Source organism: Podarcis filfolensis (genome assembly GCF_964270895.1).
Source record: "Podarcis filfolensis genome assembly, chromosome: 5".
Lineage (NCBI taxonomy): Eukaryota > Metazoa > Chordata > Lepidosauria > Squamata > Lacertidae > Podarcis > Podarcis filfolensis.
In genome coordinates, this window is record NC_139608.1 from 51072775 (window position 1) to 51091461 (window position 18687).

The 18687-nt window shown below is 45.9% G+C and overlaps 1 protein-coding gene across 1 annotated transcript; it reads right to left on the reverse strand.

Annotated features, from left to right (window-relative positions):
• Nucleotides 1-1077: 1077 nt before the first annotated feature.
• On the reverse strand, nt 1078-9931 carry VAX1 (ventral anterior homeobox 1; the record flags this gene model as incomplete). The annotated part of the gene is made up of 3 exons (XM_083616118.1): nt 1078-3330; nt 7522-7709; nt 9691-9931. The coding sequence occupies 3 exons, from the start codon at nt 9929-9931 to the stop codon at nt 2812-2814; spliced, it is 948 nt and encodes a 315-aa protein (XP_083472244.1). The 3' UTR covers nt 1078-2811.
• Between the last annotated feature and the right edge of the window lie 8756 nt (nt 9932-18687).

Genomic DNA, 18687 nt, shown 5'->3' on the forward strand with positions numbered 1-18687 from the left:
CATGGGCGTAACCAGGATTTTTGTTATTGGAGGGGGTGGGCTTTTTGTTATGGGAGGCAGGTCTTTTGTTAGGGGGGGACCGAACCTCAGTTAACTATGTATTTTTATTGATGAGGGGGGCAGCTGCTCCTCCCTCCCACCCCCCACCCCACTTGGCTACGCACATGGCCACCAGCGATCTCAGAAGGAACCCGGTCGACACGATTTCCTCAGAGAAAATGAGGTTAGGATCATACCCTTATTGGCGATTTCCATGTAAATAATCTCCGCATCCCGCCCGCCCCTCCCGGTTCCCGCAGCCCCCAATCCACTAGATGCCTCTCTTTGTTATTTATAGTACAGTAGATAACAGACGCTGGAGTCGTCCCTTGGTGGAATTCCCCCCGCCAGCAAACATGGGGAAATTGATCACAAGACAACTTGCATATTGACCAGTAAATACAACGTATTGGGTGATGAGCCATTCCTGTGGTTATTATGGAGTCGAAATATTTTTTTTAGTCAGAAAGAAAAAGAAAACAGGAAGAGAAAAATGCAAAACAGAACCCCTCCCTTCACATATCCAGTAAATATTTCGATGTACACACTGGGCAGAAATAGTTTCAAAATGAGAGTTGACTGCAGGACCCCCTCTAGGCAAGGCTATATCTCTTTTGCCTTTTGCGCAGGAGTTGATACTGGGTGGGTGGAGGGGCTTTCTAAACAGAAGACGAAAATAACAGCTAACTCTGTCATAGCATAGATATAATATATTTCACTCTCACCACATAAATACAAAACAGCCAAATACCCAAAACATTCAGAACAAGGGCTATTAGTAGCAGGGGGAGCTCATCTTCACCCGCGGATTCATTCATTATTTTCATCACTAGTTGCCTAGAAACTTCAGACGTAAATAATTTACAATAATATTAATAGGAGGGTTTTCCGTTTTGCCCCCGCGCGCGTTCTCTCACGCTCTCTCCTTATTCTTTCTGTCCTAGAATTAATTCTATGCACTACATCAACCATTCCACTTTTTTTGCCCCCCGCTTTCCTTTTTTAAAAGTTTTTGGTTAAAAAGTTTGGTGGCACATATTTTATACAGTCTGTAAACGCAACGTATCAAATGATTGTTTAAAAATTAAAAAAACAAACTAGCTATGTAGTTTTGTTTTGTTTTTCCTGACAAATTTCAAGTCCTGGGATTTAATGTAAAATAATAATAATAATAATCCAGGAATACATACATTGTGTGAAGGATGAGGGGGGGGGAGCAAATAACAGTAAAATAACGATTGTTACAGAATAGTTTTGGTTGCTTTCCAGTACAAAACCAAACCGGAGAAGACGCGTTGATTGGAATTTAAAGGTAAGCATTTTGTAAGAAAATAAATTGGAAGGTGGTGAAAACTCGAGACTTCCAGTTTAGGTCCAGTTTATATGGGGAACAGGCAAATAATATCGTTGGTCTTAGACGCCATCGCATCTAAGACTCTCTCTCTCTTTTACCTGCAATTCATAATCTTCTTTATTTTATTTTAGAGATTGGAGTTAGATTCTGGAGGAAAGGGTATTGTGAGGATTTTCACAAGATCGCCCCCCCTTAAAAAACACCCCCTCAGTTTTCTGTAGCCAATCATAGTTAATGCGTATATATTATAGTACAAACGTTCAGGATTTAACCAAATCAAAGTGTTTTATATTATCCTGCCTCTGGGCTTCATGACGAAATAAAGGCTACGAGCCAGACACAATTGTTTGGAAGACCACAAGCCTTGGCAACGCATCCGCTTTGAAATCCACCAGATTGCACAGTTTTTGTGCTCTCTTAAATTCATCTGTCATAAACATCGCTGGGGTAATATTCCAAGAGTATGTCACTTCATCGTTGTGGTACCTGAAATAAGGGTAATTCCCCAACACAGACATGTACAATTTAAAATTAAAGTGCAATCCTTTACGCACTTACCGGGAGTCCCAGTGAAGAGGGACTTCTTAAGTAAGCATGCTTAGGATCGCATTGCGCACCTCAACCCCCTTGTTCCGGTGAGCTTAAATTTTCAATATTTTTTTTGTTTAGAATAGGGAACTGGAAGAGGAGGAGGCGGAGGAGGCATGCACCTTCAGGACGATGCATGAGAGCAACCCCTGGACTTGTTTTCGTCTCGGACTCGCAAAAGGGAAGCGCCTTTGAAATAAGAGGTGTGTCTGAAGAACCAACACAATGTGGAGCAGCCAAAAACATGGCCTCCCAGTTGGATTTATGAGCTTCTCTGCATGTGTAGGACACACGCACTTTTAAGCTCCTATCAAGCCTTCCGCCTTAAAAAAAGATCACCTCTTTTTCCTATACACTCCCTTTAAAATGTAAAAAGTTGGTGCTTATCATAGGGGCAGCCAGACTGAAGTGAACAGTGTCTCCTTCCACTATTCGCCCCTCTCTGCCATAGTGCCCCCCTAACCCCCAACCCCATTTCTAACATTAACGTGGGCCACCAATGCGACAAATGTCTGGCTCGGGGAGGGTTCCACCCTCGTTGCTGCCGATCGATTTGTTCCACCGATTGGAGGCCTCCAGTCAAATCTGTGAGGCCCTCCGGTTGGGAACTGATGGGCTGGCAAGGTAAAAGTCGGGGGTCCCCCAGGAGGCAAAGTTGTGCCTGGGATTGGTGGCTGGGGAAGACGGCAGAGAGAGGAAGAAGAGGAGGACGGTAGAAGAGTCTGTGGGGTGCGATGGGAAGAGGAAGGTGGGGAAGGGGCCCCTATGGTGTGGAGGGTCTTCCATAAATAACCGTCACAAATAGATACTATAAATATAAATACAGCGCGTCAGTCCAGGGCCTTTTTCTCGACGCCTTCTTTATTGGCCGTCCTGGAGTAGGGCTCGAAGGCCGAAGAGCTCAGGTACCTAGCGGACAGTTCTTGCAAGTTCCCGGCCAGGGAGCCGGCCATCGCTAAAGGGTTGGAAAGCCGGCTGGCCACCGAGCCCAGCAGGGTGGGCACGGGCAGGCTGAAGAGGTTGTGGCCCCCGGGAGGGGACGGGTGCGCCGGGCCGGCGGCGGCGCTGCTGCTGACGGCCGGCTGGTGCGGGGAGCCGCCCGCCGTCGCGGATCCCGAGCCGCCGGTTCCGCTGGCGAGGCTGGGCGCGCGCAAGGCTGAGCCTAAGGCGCTGGTGGCGCACGGCGGCAAGAGGCCCGGCAGGCCCGGAGGCGAGAGGAGCCGCCCTTGCTCCAGCAGCCTCAGCACGCTGCACGTCGCCGCCGTCTCCGACACCACGGATTTCAGCTCCGAGTCTTTGCCTTGGTCCTTCTTCTGCTTGGTGCGTCGGTTCTGGAACCAGACTTTGACCTGCAAAGAGAAGCAATTGGGGGTTGGGGCGAGGGAGGGAGAGAGAGAGACAAGGTCAGCGAGGGAAAACCACGGGCAACTTTAGGATCGGGGTTGGGAAAACTAATCCCACCCCCCCACCCAGACCACCATGGAAAAGCTCTCCAAGCTCCCTTCACCTCTTTCCCCATGTGACTGGGCCCTGAGCTCATCCTGCTTGCTTGGCACTTGGGCAAAAATGGGGCGGTGGGGGGAGAGAGAGATTTCCGGGGGGGGGGATTGGGCGCGCGTGTACGTGGGAGAAGAGCGCGCGCCTCTGTCTCTCTGTGTGTGAGCGCGCGCGCGCGCAAGATAGCGACCGTGTGTGGCCATTTGAAACGTGATAAGAATCGCCAAGCAATCTTGGGCACTTAAAAGTGTTGCTGAAGTGGCGGAGAATTGCTGAAATAACAAAGAACTCTCGAGCACCTTAAAAGACTAACACATTTATTATTGTGAAGTCGCCTTTCCATAAGGCGAGAGCGCCTACCATTTCATCAGGTGCGTGAAGTGGACAGGAAAGGCATTGGAAACTTATACACAGAAGGATGCGGCGTGGGCGTGGGGCGGAATGGGAAGGAATCGCTTTGACAACGCGAGGTGGTTGTGTGTGTGTGTGTGTTTTTTTTTTAAAAAAAAAGAATTAAGTAGAAACAGGCCCCGGTAGCGAAACTTCCATGGGGAAGAAAGAGCACCTGGCTGTCAATAATAAACCTTCCAGAGCCGGGAATCCACCAGGATCTTTTCCAGAAAGGAAGCTTTGCTTAGAGAAGAAGAAAATCCCCAATGAGTGATACTTCAGTAATGCCTCAGATCCTACACTCTCGAAACTCTGTTGTACAGATTTAAGGTTTTATCCTTTTTAAGCCTCCCTCTTAGGCCGTGAACACAAGATTTGTGTGGGACGTCATCTGAATTTGCAACTTCCCTTCCACTTCCTTTATCTCTGGGAGCATGAGGTTTTCCTAGCGCCTGTGGAAGCGCATGCAGGCTGTTTGTATGGATAGACAGACGTACATAGTTTGCGTTGGATTTTCCCGTCAACCTCTTTTGCGTGCCGAAGGGAGCTGGGAGAGTGTTCTGGGCAAGCGACTGCCAGCTCTATTCCCCATTTTTCGCCCCCAGCCTTATAAAGAGACACCTGCAATCTCTTCCCCGCCCCCCCCAACGACTTTAGGTCTGCTTTCCACCATTTCAAATATTATTTCACTCAAATTAATATCACATGCCACGCTCTAGCCTCGGAGGTTGTTTCGTTTGTCATACCAACATGGCCAAATCTGACAGCCAAAGAAATGCTAATTAGCTTGTCAGAAGGATTCATTACAGTTGTAGGATCTTTTCACGAATTAAGAAACCACTCCCTACGACACTTGGTTGGTTGTTGTTTTTTTGCATTCTTTCTTTCTTTCTTTCTTTCTTTCTTTCTTTCTTTCTTTCTTTCTCCCCTCCCTCCATAATACTTGTATCAGACGCTTCAGTTAGGAAGAATAAAATCACACCTCCCTTTCTCCACATTTTCGCACTTTCTCCTCTTTCTTCCTGCCCCGGGACACATAAATGGACCTGCACATCTTCCATCACATCTTTTGCACTAGCTAATCAAGTAGCAACAAGACTTAAGCACATTTTCAAGGTGGACGCAGAAATAAGCATGGCCTGGACACCCCTTTTTCCGGCTTGGAATGGTTTATGAGGCGCTGGGAAATCTGAAGGTTCCCCCGCAAGCATTTCCCTATAAGCATATAATTATTCCCTCCCCCCACCACCCCCCGGCCTCATCCTATTCTCTTTTCCTCGGGCTCTTCTTTTATTCAGTAAGTCTTCCATACAGTATTTCCTTCCTGTGCAGAAACGCCTTCTCGCCTCCTGCGCTATACACAGGGACTCTCTATACAACCCCAAGGCGAATGGGACCCGCCCTTAAAACTCCCCCACTTATACCCATTTTGTAGCAAGTGGTTCTAAGGCTGAAGGAAAGGGAGGGGGTTTGGGTTTAAAAGTTGTAACAGGCCCTTTGAAGCGGACCTTGTCAGATTCATAGTGTACGTTAATTAATTAATTTGAAAAAAAGCAATGTTTGACGTGAAATAAAAAAATACTCGCTGCAAATCTCCAGCTCTGCCCCCACCATTTTGTTTGTTTTTTTGTTTTGTTTTATAAATTACAACAAATGCTTCCGATAGTCAGTTTCCTTCACTGCCTGTTTGCAGGAGTCTGGTTAAAGCTCATTTCAAGCTAAATGACCCACAACTAGATCTTTCTGCACACAGGCCGTTGAACTTCTTCTGGGTAGGATTGCGCTCTGCAATCTTCCCCGTGCTTGCCTGAGAACAAGCCCCGTGGAAACCGAATGGAGCTTTACTTCCAAGTAAACATGCGCGAGAGGATGGCGCTGCAGAAGCCCACGTGGAAGCTTCTTGCGACCAAATGCAGCCTGCCCAGATAAATAAATGAACGAATGAACCCCGCCATAATAGAAGAAGAACATGGAGGAAAGGGCAGGGGAGTAAGTGCAGCGAAGAAGCATTGCAGTGGTGTCTCTTACAAAGGGGCCTGTGTGGCCTGCGCACTTTTTGCAAGCGAATCGTCCTGCGGAGCCTCCGATTTGAATCTACTGGGAAGTAAATGGTCACCGAGAGGCTTAACTCCGCATAAAGGTACCTTCAGGAAGATTTTATTTTAGCAACGCACACACTCAAATCCAGGGACCATCGGTGGCACTTGGGTAACCCTACGCCCTCCTTCAGCGTTAACGCATTTCCTTGGGAGCAAGTCTCCTCGAAGTCAGTGTGGGACTTACTTCCAAGTAAACCGGCGCAGGTTCAGTCACCGCGACCTCTCCCGAGAGAAAGCTCTTTGGAATAACAAAGGCGGTGGCCTGCTGAAAACTCCGCTTGTACCTTTCCCCGCAATTCTCGTAAAAGAAACAAGATTGGATCCTGACCCTGGTTGAATCAATGGAGCTCTATTGTTCATATCACTACTGACCACTGACATTAAATGTGGTCAGATTAAAACAACCCCTTCCCTCTCCCTTCTCTGGTTGGAAAGACTTTTCCTTCCAATTCTAAGGCACCCAAAAGAATAAGTCCCAATGAACACAGCGGGACTTACTCCAGAGTAAACATGCACAATTGCTGTGCTGTCAAAGCAGTCCTGAAGGATAAAGGTCTCCTTAAGCGCTGTGCCTTCTCCTATCTATTTTGCATCCCTTTTCTGTTTTGGAAAAGTTACTTTTGTGACTTATTCCGATCCTATTCCCGATTTTTTTTGTACTTTTGCCACTCCACACACTTTTCGCCTGTTCTTCAGAACCCGAACTTTACACCACGGGAGGCTGAAATCAATTCCCATTTTCCTACCCACTGCAAATGAGTTCAGGGCAACCGGTGCGCAGGTAACTGGACGTCATCACCTAGGAGTGCAGCTATGTCTAGAAATTTTTAGAAGTATTTCTTTAAAAACACGCGCACAGCAACCTTTAACTCACTTGCAGGGGCCTGCCAACGATTTACAGCACACGCCATGTTCACTCGGAAACAACTCCCATAAATCACCCTTCATTCCACGCAACTCTCTTATCTTTGCGTCTCTGTCTTTCCGTCTAAGCATTTAGGCTTGCTTAGAATTGCAGCGTCCACACCCTCCAGGAAGCTCAGGCCTCGACCAAACTGTGAAATGCCTCCGACCTTGAATCTACCTACCCCCTTTTTTAAAACGTGATGATAGACGTATGTTTGTGGGTGCGAGAGCGGAAAGCGAGGGGTCTCAACTGTGCTGGTTCCGCCTGGTACCAAATTATGATTCAGGACCCTAGCAGGGAAGTGAAAGTGTCCGGAAAAGTCATTTGGAGGATCTGGGAAGGTCTAGGAAAGGCGTCTACCTGCCTGAACTCGGGCTGGTTCTATTGATTGGCCACAGCCATGCAGGGAGCCACCCCAACGTTAGGCTTTATTATGTTGTAGCAAGTCAGTAGATTCCCCCCTGCAGCTTCATAACCTAGGGTGGGAGGTGGGGGGGATCGATCCTGGCTCCCTCCCGTTCCAGCGCAACGGCGTTGGAGTCACTGCGTCACCTACTTCTGAGCGCAACACACCCGGGATGTTTGGGACGCGGCGGGGGGAGGGGAGGTGCCGCTCTCTCCCTTGGTTTCTTTGGCCCATTTTGTACCTGAGTTTCTGAGAGGTTGAGCTGCCTGGCCAGCTCGGTCCTTTCCCGTCCAACCACGTATTGGCACCTCTGGAACTCCATCTCCAGCCGGTAAAGTTGCTCCGCCGTGAAAGACGTGCGGGTCCTTTTGGGTCGGTCCAGATCAAGCCCCTTCGGGAGGATAATCTCTCTTATTGAACCTTTGGCATCTGGCAAAGAGAGACAGAGGCACTTTTAGACCGAGGAAGAGGAGGAGGAGGAGGAGAACAAGAACCCATTTTCAGGACCTGCACCGAGAGGCAAATGCATATCGACAGAGCGAAGCCTCATCTGCTGGTTTAGCTGAGGCGACTCTCCTTTCAAACGCCCGATATTGCACGACTACAACCCCCATCGCCCCTGACCATTGGCCTGGACTGGCGGGGGGCCGATGGGAGGTGAAAATCCAATCACACCTGGGAGGCCACAGGCTCCACAACCCTGATTTCTATCCGGAAGCCCTTAAAATAGCAGCGCGTCGCCTATAAATAAATACCAACTTTCATCACAAGACAGGGAACTGGGATGGAAAGATACAACAACAACGACGACGACGACAACAACATGGGCTGGTTTAGTGTAAGAACCAGCTTCGTCCAATCAGCAGAGGCCTAACAACAGCAACTCCTTCTTAGCATTTTTTGTCTTTGCAATGATATGATCATATTTGCTTGGCCTGGCTTTTTAACCACAAGGCGAGGACACATGTTAACCATATAAGGCCGCCTTGAAGGCCGGCTTCCGGCTCCCCCTTCCTGTTTGGAAACTGGCAGGCTCCCCCCCCCCCCCGCCTCTCTGAAGGACCCAAGAACTCTTTTTCCGTGTAAAAAGCCTGGTCCCGTTTTCCCTGCCCGTAAAAGCTCTCCACATCTTATGAGCACCTCCTCAATTCCAATTGCCTTCCGGCTCATCCAGCCTTGCTTTCCCACAATTTTACCTTCCCATCTTTAGTCTCGAAGCCTAAGGAACTCCAGTTTTGTTTTAAACTGATCGCTTTCCAGGGGGTCCACCGATCGCGCCAGGATTAATTATTGTTTACCGGGCCCTTTGTTCTAGGAGAAGTTTCTCTTTACGTTTATCACACGCAAACAAACTTTGGGAATTTAAATCAGACACTTAAAAAGAATGTTGTGAAATTATTGCATTGGCGGACTTAGAGGGACGGGAGGAGAATATTCCACAAAGGAAAAAAATAACAAACAACAAACAACCCCCAAAACAGTAGAGTTAAGGGGAAGGTTTAAATATTGAATCAAAGGAAGGAGTTTATATGGGTTTGCTTGTTTTTTAGTTAATGTAAACTCTATGAAAATGATCACAGTTGGAAAGGAAACTTTACACCGTTTTTGTTTTTGTTTTTTTAAAAAAGACCCTCCTAAATACTCGACCCAGCCCCTTCGGAACGGATCCAACCTAAATAAACACAGCTTCCCGGTGTGGCTACGTATAGCGGGCTCCAAAGCAAAATCTCCCAGTCCCTCGCCAAAATTTAACAAGAATGGGGAGAGCATAAGGCTTGCAAAAACCGAAGCACCCTTGTTGATACGGAGCTTTACCACCGGTCTACCTTTTAGCCCCTGTCGGAAAAAGGGCGCTTCCCCCGCCCCGCTTTTTCCTTTTTTGACACGTCAAACTAGCAGCCTTTCCCAAAGGCAGCGGGCAGCGCAATCCTATACTTCTGAGTATAGATGCAAGTCCCATTAGGTCGGGTAGAGCTTTCTCCCAGGTATCTATCAATCTGTCTGTTCAGCATCGCAACGCAAAAATAAACTAAGAAAGAAATGCCTGCAGGGTAGAAGCCAGGGCAGAGAAGCTGCAGCCAAACAATTAAGCAAAGCGACCGCGAGAAGTACGTGGGGAAAGGAAAGCCACGACCCCCCCCCCCCAGCTGAGCTGCAAGGCTTGGGATGCTGAGCTATGGAAAAATAGGAAGTCTCCCAGATCCCCGCAAAACTAGATGCCCCAAATGCCCCTGGAATTGTGGAGAAAGAAATAGCTCTACATAATAAATAGATAAAAAGGAAACATTGCAAAATCTTGGCTTGAAACAAAAACAAAACAAAAGCAAGAGTCCGCTAGCAGGGATTTTCCAGTCGCAGACACAACATAAAAAAGGGGAAAAAATAAAATACAAGCAAACTCCACCCCTACCTCGGACTAGTATTCTTCTGCAATAATCCGGGTCAGCGGAACTCGATTTGTTTTTGCTGCAGTCTTCCGAGCCGCCAGAAGACGAGAAAGTCCCTTGTGGATCCTTCAAAAAAGAAGTCGAAATATTTCCTTCGCATCCTTTGCTTTCCTTGCCCTCTTTATTGTGCCCGTTCTTGGAGACCCGGTTGGCTTCGATCTCAGAATTGCATCTAACGTCCATTTTGTCTTGTTTCCCAAACATGTAGTGCAATATGGTTTTTTAAAAAGTAAAAAAAAAAAAAAGAGGAGGGAGGGAGGGAGGGTAGGTTGGAAGGGGTGGGGGGGTCGGAAGCAAGGGAAGAAAAGTCTGCGTTGGGTATTGCACGGTTCGTGGTCAGACCGGCGAGTAAACAGCCAAGTCCCTCGAAGGCGAGAGGTCGGTTCTTCTGATCGAGAGGCAGGCAATCAGCAGCTTCCTCCGTCCCAGCGTCCTAGTGCGAGTGTCCAGCTTCCCTGCGCCCCAATGATCAGGTACTCAACAGTGCAACTCTAAAATGATTTAATGCCTCCCTTATTACAGAGAAGGGGATGTGGTTGTTAGACACCCAGAGGGACGCGCACTCGCTGTTTCAATTGATTACGGGTAATTTTGCAGCCTCCACATTTAGGTTACCTCATGAATACACTAAATTGTTTGGATAATATATCACATCGTAATGGGTGGTTTGTATGCTTGTCCCCAATCAAGTCGAGTTTAGCCAGTGAATAAACTGAAATGATTGGCCTTGCTTTCAGGAAACACACAATCAAACGACTGAGACTTTCCAGAAGAAGAGGGGGGAGAGGAGAGGGGAGGGAAAAAAAAACTTTTGACAAGATTCAGCCTGAATTGTTAGGAGCCATTAGCGGCCATTATTAACTTTCTTCAGTTTGCCTTTGACCCTTCCAGATTACAGAGTGGTTTTATCCGAGGAGGCACGCCTAATACGTCTGAATTAAATGGCCAAGGAAACAAATATAGATGCGGAGTCCCTGGAAGCTGTGGGAAAGGAGACTCGGGTCCTCAACAAACAGCCACCGCCAAGTCACCCCACTAAAGGAACACCACCAACAACTAAAAAGTAGCCATTTTCCTTGGTGGGGGATTATAGTGATCCAAGAAAGCAGATGTGCCTTGGTGCCCCTTCAGCCCCCACCCCCACCCATCGCCAGCCAAATAGCAGAAATCCTACTTAACACTTATCTCCACAGCCAGCCATCTTAAAACTCCTACCTCTCCTTAATTCAAAGACTTGGCTTGGGTCCACTCCCTCCCTTCCTCCCTTCTAATTCTCTGCACCTTCACAGTGAACAACATTTGCAGAGCATACTCCTAGACTGGTGTGTGTGTGTGTGTGTTCAAAAAGCCTCCTTTGTATTTAGAGAGATCCAGGAAAGAGAGGGAGAGAGGGAGAAAGAAAGAGAGCACACACACACACAGAGAGAGAGAGAGAGAGAGAGAGAGAGAGAGAGCGCAAGGGAGATCTCAACTGCGTGATCTACTAAAGGGAGGGGAGAAGTCCCCCTCCCAGCTATTTCATTGTCTCTGCTACAATATCTTTGAGAACCGCAACAGCCAGTAATCCAATAAGACCATTGATTAGGCTACAATGATTCAATTCAAGCGCATGGCTTTGTGCAGAGAGCATGCTTCAGCCTTTCTTGTCACCTTGCAGGGCAGAAGCCCTCTTCATGCTGCTCTCCTTATTCATGCCTTTATGGGAAATGTAGAGCGAAAGGAGTGAAAGATGGCAATTATCTAATTGGACTATTAACAAACAATCCTCTGAGTGTGGCTGTCTGGCATTGGTTCTTGGGCGGGGTGAAAGGCCACATGTTGCACTGGCCCCATTCACAAAAGAGTTCTAGGGGCCAGGCTAGAGAAAGAAAGCGAGGGAACTTTTCACACAAATCCAGGCATTTTAGTTAGACATCCTTCCCCACCCTCTTAGGCTCCTTGCTTGTGTCTTCTAAGGGGGGACTGGAGAAGGAAGGCTTTTAACTTTCTCTAGCTAAAAATGACACTACAACGGCAAAACAAGAAACAGTACAGAGGGGGCAGCAATACTTGGGGGGGGGGAGGAGAGGGGAGAACCCAGCTACACCCAAGTTGTATATTTGAGCTTTGCAGGTCAAAGCAGGAAACATATGGACATACTCTTGAAGGAAAATGAACCTGAAAAAAAGGAAAACAAGGCATAGATCCTCTCAGCTGGGCTTTTTGTGTGCCAGGTTTGAGAAGCAAAAGCAAAGAACATAAGAACATAATAAGAGACCTGCTGGATCAGGTCAGTGGTCCAGTTAGTCCAGCATCCTGTCTCATAGTGGCCAGCCGGATACCCATGGGAAACCCAAAAACAAAACCCAGGCACATCAGCAATCTCCACTCCTGTGGTTTGCAGCAACTGGAAGCACACTGCCTCGACCACGATGGCAGAGTATAGCCATTGTTGCTGTTAGCCATTGATATATTCCATTAATTTCTCTAATCCTTGTAGAAGGAAGGACCAAAACTCAGTGGTGGAGCATCTGCGCTGCATGAGGAAGGTCCCAGGTTCAGTCCCTGATAGGATATCCAGGCAGGGCTGAGAGAAACCCTGCCTGGAACCCTGGAGAGTTGTAGCCAGCCAGTCAGTCAGTCTGTCTGTCAGTCAAGAGCTAGTTGGACCAATCGCCTGGCTCAGGATGAGACAGCTCCCTGGGAAAATCTGAAACCAGTGTGATCAAGCTTTCCAAAAAGGCTGCAGTGAATTTATATAATATTTGAAGGTCAATTGTAAACAATTAACAACACTAGCAGGGTTGATATAAAAAGATTTGTAATGTTAACGATTGATACTGTACCTTTTTATATTTATTTAAAATTTGTGATAATTGGAATAAGTGAAATTTAAATTGGAAGTGGTACAAACAGTGGCGTAGCGTGGGTTGTCAGCACCCGGGGCAAGGCAAGTAATTTGCGCCCCCTAACCCGTGGATTTGCGCCCCCTAACCCATGGATTTGCCCTAACCCCAGATGTTGCGCCCGGTGCGGCCCGCCCCCCCCTGCACCCCCCACGCTACGCCACTGGGTATAAATGCTATGACATGGAAATGAATTATGAAAACCATGAGGCGGGCGGGAGGGAAGTCAATTAGCTCATATGAGCAAAAAGTTAAGATAACAAATAAGGATGTATTTAAATACTATAAAATGGAAACTCAATAAAGTATTTTATATATATATATATATATATATATATATATATATATATATATATATATATGTGTGTGTGTGTGTGTGTGTGTGTGTGTGTGTGTATATATATATATATATATATATATGGGACAGCTCCCTAAGCTACATTGACACTAAGGTTTGAACAGCACTAAGGTTTACTTCTCCTGGAAACTAATTCAAGGTTGAGCTGGACATGTCACCTTTTCACATGACTGTACATACCAGCCCCAGACTTTTTGGGGAGTCAACACAAGAAGAAATTGGATTTCTGCATGTATATGTAAGTGGGATGTGATTGCCTGTATATGAGGAGAGCCATCTGCCTTGGGCAGGGGTTGGAGCCTGTGCCCTTCCAGATACTGTTGGACTACAACTCCCATTGGCCATGCTGGGTGGTGCTGATAGGAGTTTGAGTCCATGCAAGCAACCACTTGCAAATGGCCATGTGAAAGGGCCTGATGCATTTCCAGTAATCCTGCAAACATTGCAATATTTTCTTGAGACTGTAACTGACATTAGACATACATTCAGTTTCTTATGATATGCAAAACAAAAAAATTTTTTTCTTTCCAGTAGCACCTTAAAGACCAACTAAGTTAGTTCTTGGTATGAGCTTTCGTGTGCATGCACACTTCTTCAGATACGTAAAGTTTCCTTTCCAACTGTGATAGTATTCTTTCCAGTTAAAATCCAAAAGTCTGGTTAATTTGTGTCAGTTCTTACTTATTTTCAAGAAAATATAACCAAATTACAGCAACTGTATCCAGCAGAGACAGCAGAAACAAAGTTCTCTTTTTCCTTTTTGACAGCTAATTTTGACAGCTGTCAAACTTCTCTATATCTCCTCAGCAGGCTCTCTCGCGAATCGCTCCCGGGTCCGGGGGGGGGGGGACTTCAACTCTCAAAATTAACTCTTATCCTCCAGCACAATTACTTATACTTGTATCGCCAAATCGTGAAATTGATATCTTTTATCGAAAAGACAGTTCTCTCGACTTTAGTTAACTAGTCCTTGCTTTAGATCTTTTACAAGGCGGGGAGGCGGACTTCCTGTTTGCGCCTTCCCCGATCGTGCCAAATTCCAAAGAAATTTCCTTAAAAAGTCCAATTTCCGTACTACTCACAGGTTGTTACTTTTAGGGTCCAATTGTTCACAGGAAAAAGTCAGCGCCCTCCAACCATGGCTCGCGGCTTCACTCCCCAGGAGAAGCAGTCGACTCTCAGCACCGCGCCACTCACCCCGTCCCCCGTTCCAAAGCCTTTAAAAACGCTTCTTCACGGGTCGGGGGGGACGCAAATGGTGCCCGCCGAGTCACCAAGTTCACAGGCTTCCGTGCCTGTGATTTCTAAGGGTCCCCGCGTCGCCGCAGCGGCAAGACCCCACTCCTGAAGAGCCGATTCCCTCCGGAGCTCGGAGGGAATCCGCCATTAGCCGTTCACGCTAACCCGGAAGTCCTAAATCTCCAACATATTCAGGCAGGGCTGAGAGAGAACTCTGACTGAAATATGGAAGAGCCACTGCTAGCCAGTTTAGTCAATCCTGAGCTAGATGGACCATTTATCTGACTTGGTATAAGCCAAGAGAAAAGATGACCATATGAAGCAGAGGTTGGATGGCCACCTGTCATGGATGCTTTAGCTGAGATTCCTGTATTGCAGGGGGTTGGACTAGATGGCCCTTGGGGTCCCTTCAAACTCTACAATTCTATGGTTCCATGAAACTTTTTATTCATGTTTGAATTATGGGGACAAGGAAGGGGGCCCTTAATAAAACCCATAAGCCCCACCCCATGACTTCCCCAGTTTTAGCCAAAGTATGACTCTCCCATGCAGGTGGCACTGTGGATTAAACCACAGAGCCTAGGACTTGCCGATCAGAAGGTTGGCGGTTCAAATCCCCGCAACGGGGTGAGCTCCCGTTGCTTGGTCCCTGCTCCTGCCAACCTAGCAGTTCGAAAGCATGAAGTGCAAGTAGATAAATAGGTACCGCTCTGGCAGGAAGGTAAACGGCATTTCCGTGCGCTGCTCTGGTTCGCCAGAAGCGGCTTAGTCATGCTGGCCACATGACCCGAAAGCTGTACACTGGCTCCCTTGGCCAGTAAAGCGAGATGAGCGCCGCAACCCCAGTGTCGTCTGCAACTGGACCTAACAGTCATGGGTCCCTTTACCTATGACTCTCCCATGCTGTTCTAAAAACAGCAGCTCAGGCAGCTGTGACAAGAGGTAAGAGGCTGATCCCCTCTCCCATAATTTGAGCACTGCATTTTGTATAGGCAAGTTGTGTGCCTTCCATGAATGTGGTCCTTGCATCTCACGGTCTTGTTCTTGGTGCTTCTAGTCTTTGCAAAATCTTACCTCCAATAGGTAAGATTGGAGACTATCCCTGTATTAGTGGTCTGCGGGGAAGCAATATGTTTTTATAATGGCAAATAGGAGAAAATTGCATTTTATACTTGTAAAAAATGCCACAAGCGTTTTAAAAGAAAACCTGGCAACCTGTTCTATTATAAACCTGAAGGAGAAATTATAATTATATTTGTAAAATAGTGTGTGGGTGTCTTTATGACATTTCCCCCATGCTTTCAGTTATGCTCCTATCCACACGTATGGCATAATAAAAAGATGGAGTTGTTTGGCTCAATTATGCAGTTTAAATCAAAATATTTTGAATTTGATCATTATGCTCTAGTACTATGGGCTTAACACAAAACCCAGTCAAGTCACTGGGTGGCACTCAATTTGTCTCTTTGACTTGAGTTGCATACCTAAAAACACACCAGCCTTATAAATCATGCAGTGTTTGTTTTAGGAAAATCACAAAAATATACTCTTTTACATAATAATCACCTCCAAATATTTTTCCTCGCTTTATCAGTGACCGTGTGCTAAATACTGACTATTGTTAATTGACAATAGTAAGCTCATGCTCACTTTATAATGTTTTGTAAATGAGAATTGTTACCAGTGGAATTGTTGGTGTTACGTTGTAGTGATATTATAGCTTCTGCTATGTATTATGTATTTCTATTGTAGCCTATTTATTTTTTGAGGACTGTTTTGAGCACAAATATTTTTTTAAAAAATGGTATATAAATAAATTGACTATGGCTATGGCTACATTCACACAGCAGTTGATTCCATTTCCCCAACATTTCCCTCACTTTCAAAGTCTGCATCGTATTTGAGTTTTTGAACAATGTAATAAACCACTTCCAATAAAACTAATGGATAGTAGTTCATGTTTAACACTCATTTCCATATTGTTTGGTTCCAGAAATAATAGAATCACAGAGGTGGAAGGGATCTCAAGGGTCATCTAGTCCAACCTCCTGCAAAGCAGGAATCTCAACAAAAGCACCCATAACTGATGGTTAATTTACTTTCCTTTACAGCCCCCTTAAGCTCTGCTGCCTTGTGGGATATCTTTGGGAGAAGAAAAGGCAAAGGTGTAAAGCTCTACACAAATTCAGAGTGGAGTTCCTAAGACGGTTGGATGGCGCCTTGTACGTCTCCTTCAGGAAACTCCTGCAGCCACGCTGGTGCCAGACATATTGCTCTGCTTTCCTTTGGATCACATCAGCGAGACCAAGAGGAGGGCCTTGTCATCTGGGCAACCCAAGATCTCCTTACACATTGCTCAGGCTTGAGCCCAGATGAGGACACTTTGGTGCTGCTAATACAGTGGTTTGACTTCACCCCTGGAGGAGTACTCCATTGTCTCTTGAGACAGACAGATGCCAACAACAACACCAGAAAAGCATGGGAGTAAAGTGACAAACTTTGGGGCATTATACCATTCTTTCCTTCAGTTTTCATGGGGGAATAGAAGCAGGCATGTGTGGAAAGAGTAGAGGAGTAGCCATGTTGTCCAGTGAAGTCCGTGGCTGTATCACACCATGCCCAGTGGTGTGAATTAAATTTAGCACAACATGCCTCTATATCAGTCAAAAGCCAAAGTTCCGTAACACAACAGGTACTGCAATGTGAAAGGAACATTGTTGAATGGGACGGAAGGCCTAGCATTATAATCAGGAAAACGAACGCATTATTCCCCACATCTGAATGCACCGTATCAGAAATGTTCCATTTTCCTAATGACCAGTTTTTCATGAAAAATCCTGTAGGTTTCAGCATTTTTACAACAGTGTTTGAACAGGTGTTTATCTACTTGCAGACTCAGAGCTACATATATTTAGCCCAGTATAAAAGGTGAAGCTCTTGTAAGGTAAACAATCTAATGAGATTTATTCTGAGCCCAAACCTCTAGATTCTGTTTAGCCGGCATGTGCTAAACATCTTCAATTTTAATGAAGACAAATAAGGCTGGCCTCTCTCCAGCTCATAACTATTTACAACATTGAAGAGAGAGCGCCATATCAGTGTAGATAGTTGAAAATATTAGCTCAGTGTTCTTTACTAGCCCCAAACTGCAGAACAAGCTGTTAAGAACGCCAATGAAAACTGGAACAAATGCTTTAAAGAAGTATTTCGGGAAATGGGTTTATTTATTACATTAACCATACTCCACAATAAGTGTCACATTGTGTACGCACACACACATGCCCCATATACTAGTGGCAGAATAGTGTCACAAGTGGAAAAGAATACATAGCATCATATCCAATAATACACCTATGGCTCTATCTATGGATAGTGTGGATGGGTTACATCTTTTCACTAAGTTCTCCACATGAATGTATCATGTGCAGACAATTTTTGTATATCTGAACTGGTGGTAAGGAGACCATCCAATCTGATTCATTAGTTGAAACCCTTACATTCATTCACCTACTTCATCTGGGAATGAACTGTCTTGAGCCCCACTTATATTTCAAGTTCAACATGTTGATAAATAAGGCTTCAACTATGTTGATTCTCCAGGGCCCCAGTAAGTGCTGGACCACACTGGGCTCCTAATTTTTCTCTCATCAAGTCTCAGCCGTTCCTGGGCCTGGGCTGCTCTTGACAAGGACTGTATAATTCTTATGAGTGGGAGTCATCACCTTGTGTTCCATACAGTTACTCTTCTAGTGAATCCAATGAGCAAGCTCTCTGAAGAACATACAGTATGTGCCACCTTAGGAACTCAGAGGTATTCTGTGTAAGAATTCAGAAATAGGAGACTCAGTATCTGGACATCTGCAACCAAGTCATTTTATCACACCATCTCTTCATTTCGCTTCATAATGGGAGACAAGGCAAGGAAACTTTATTTGTTGTTGCGGCAGAGGAGGAGAGAAGTCTACATTTACGATAAATTCTTGGCTTTGACCTCTGGCTCTGGAGCTGTGAGAATTTCATTATCTTTAATTGACTCATCCTTCAAATGGGCACTTCATATAGTTCAATATACTTCCTAATGACTTGTAAGAGAGCGTGAAAGCAGGGTTAGGAAGGGAATTGCCCATGGCACTATTTATTAAAATCTGTGGAGGATTTTCAGGGCAGTTTGGGGTTATCCTGCTGTATGACAGGGGGACATAAGCACACTGGGAAACTGGGCAGCACGTCAAGAAGCGACACTGATCAGGGATAAATGCAAGGCAACACACAGCACTTGCAACATGCTACGTTTGTGAAATAATCTGATGGCCTCTGAACATTCAGAACTCTCAGAGGACCAGAAAACCGCTGCATGTATCATCAGCATCACTTTCTTCTGAATTTGTGGCTGCAGTTTTAAAACAGCCAGAAAAGGAATCATTTGGATACTTTATTTAAAAAGGGGGTCTAAAGAAATGTAAAGCATATCCCTGAAA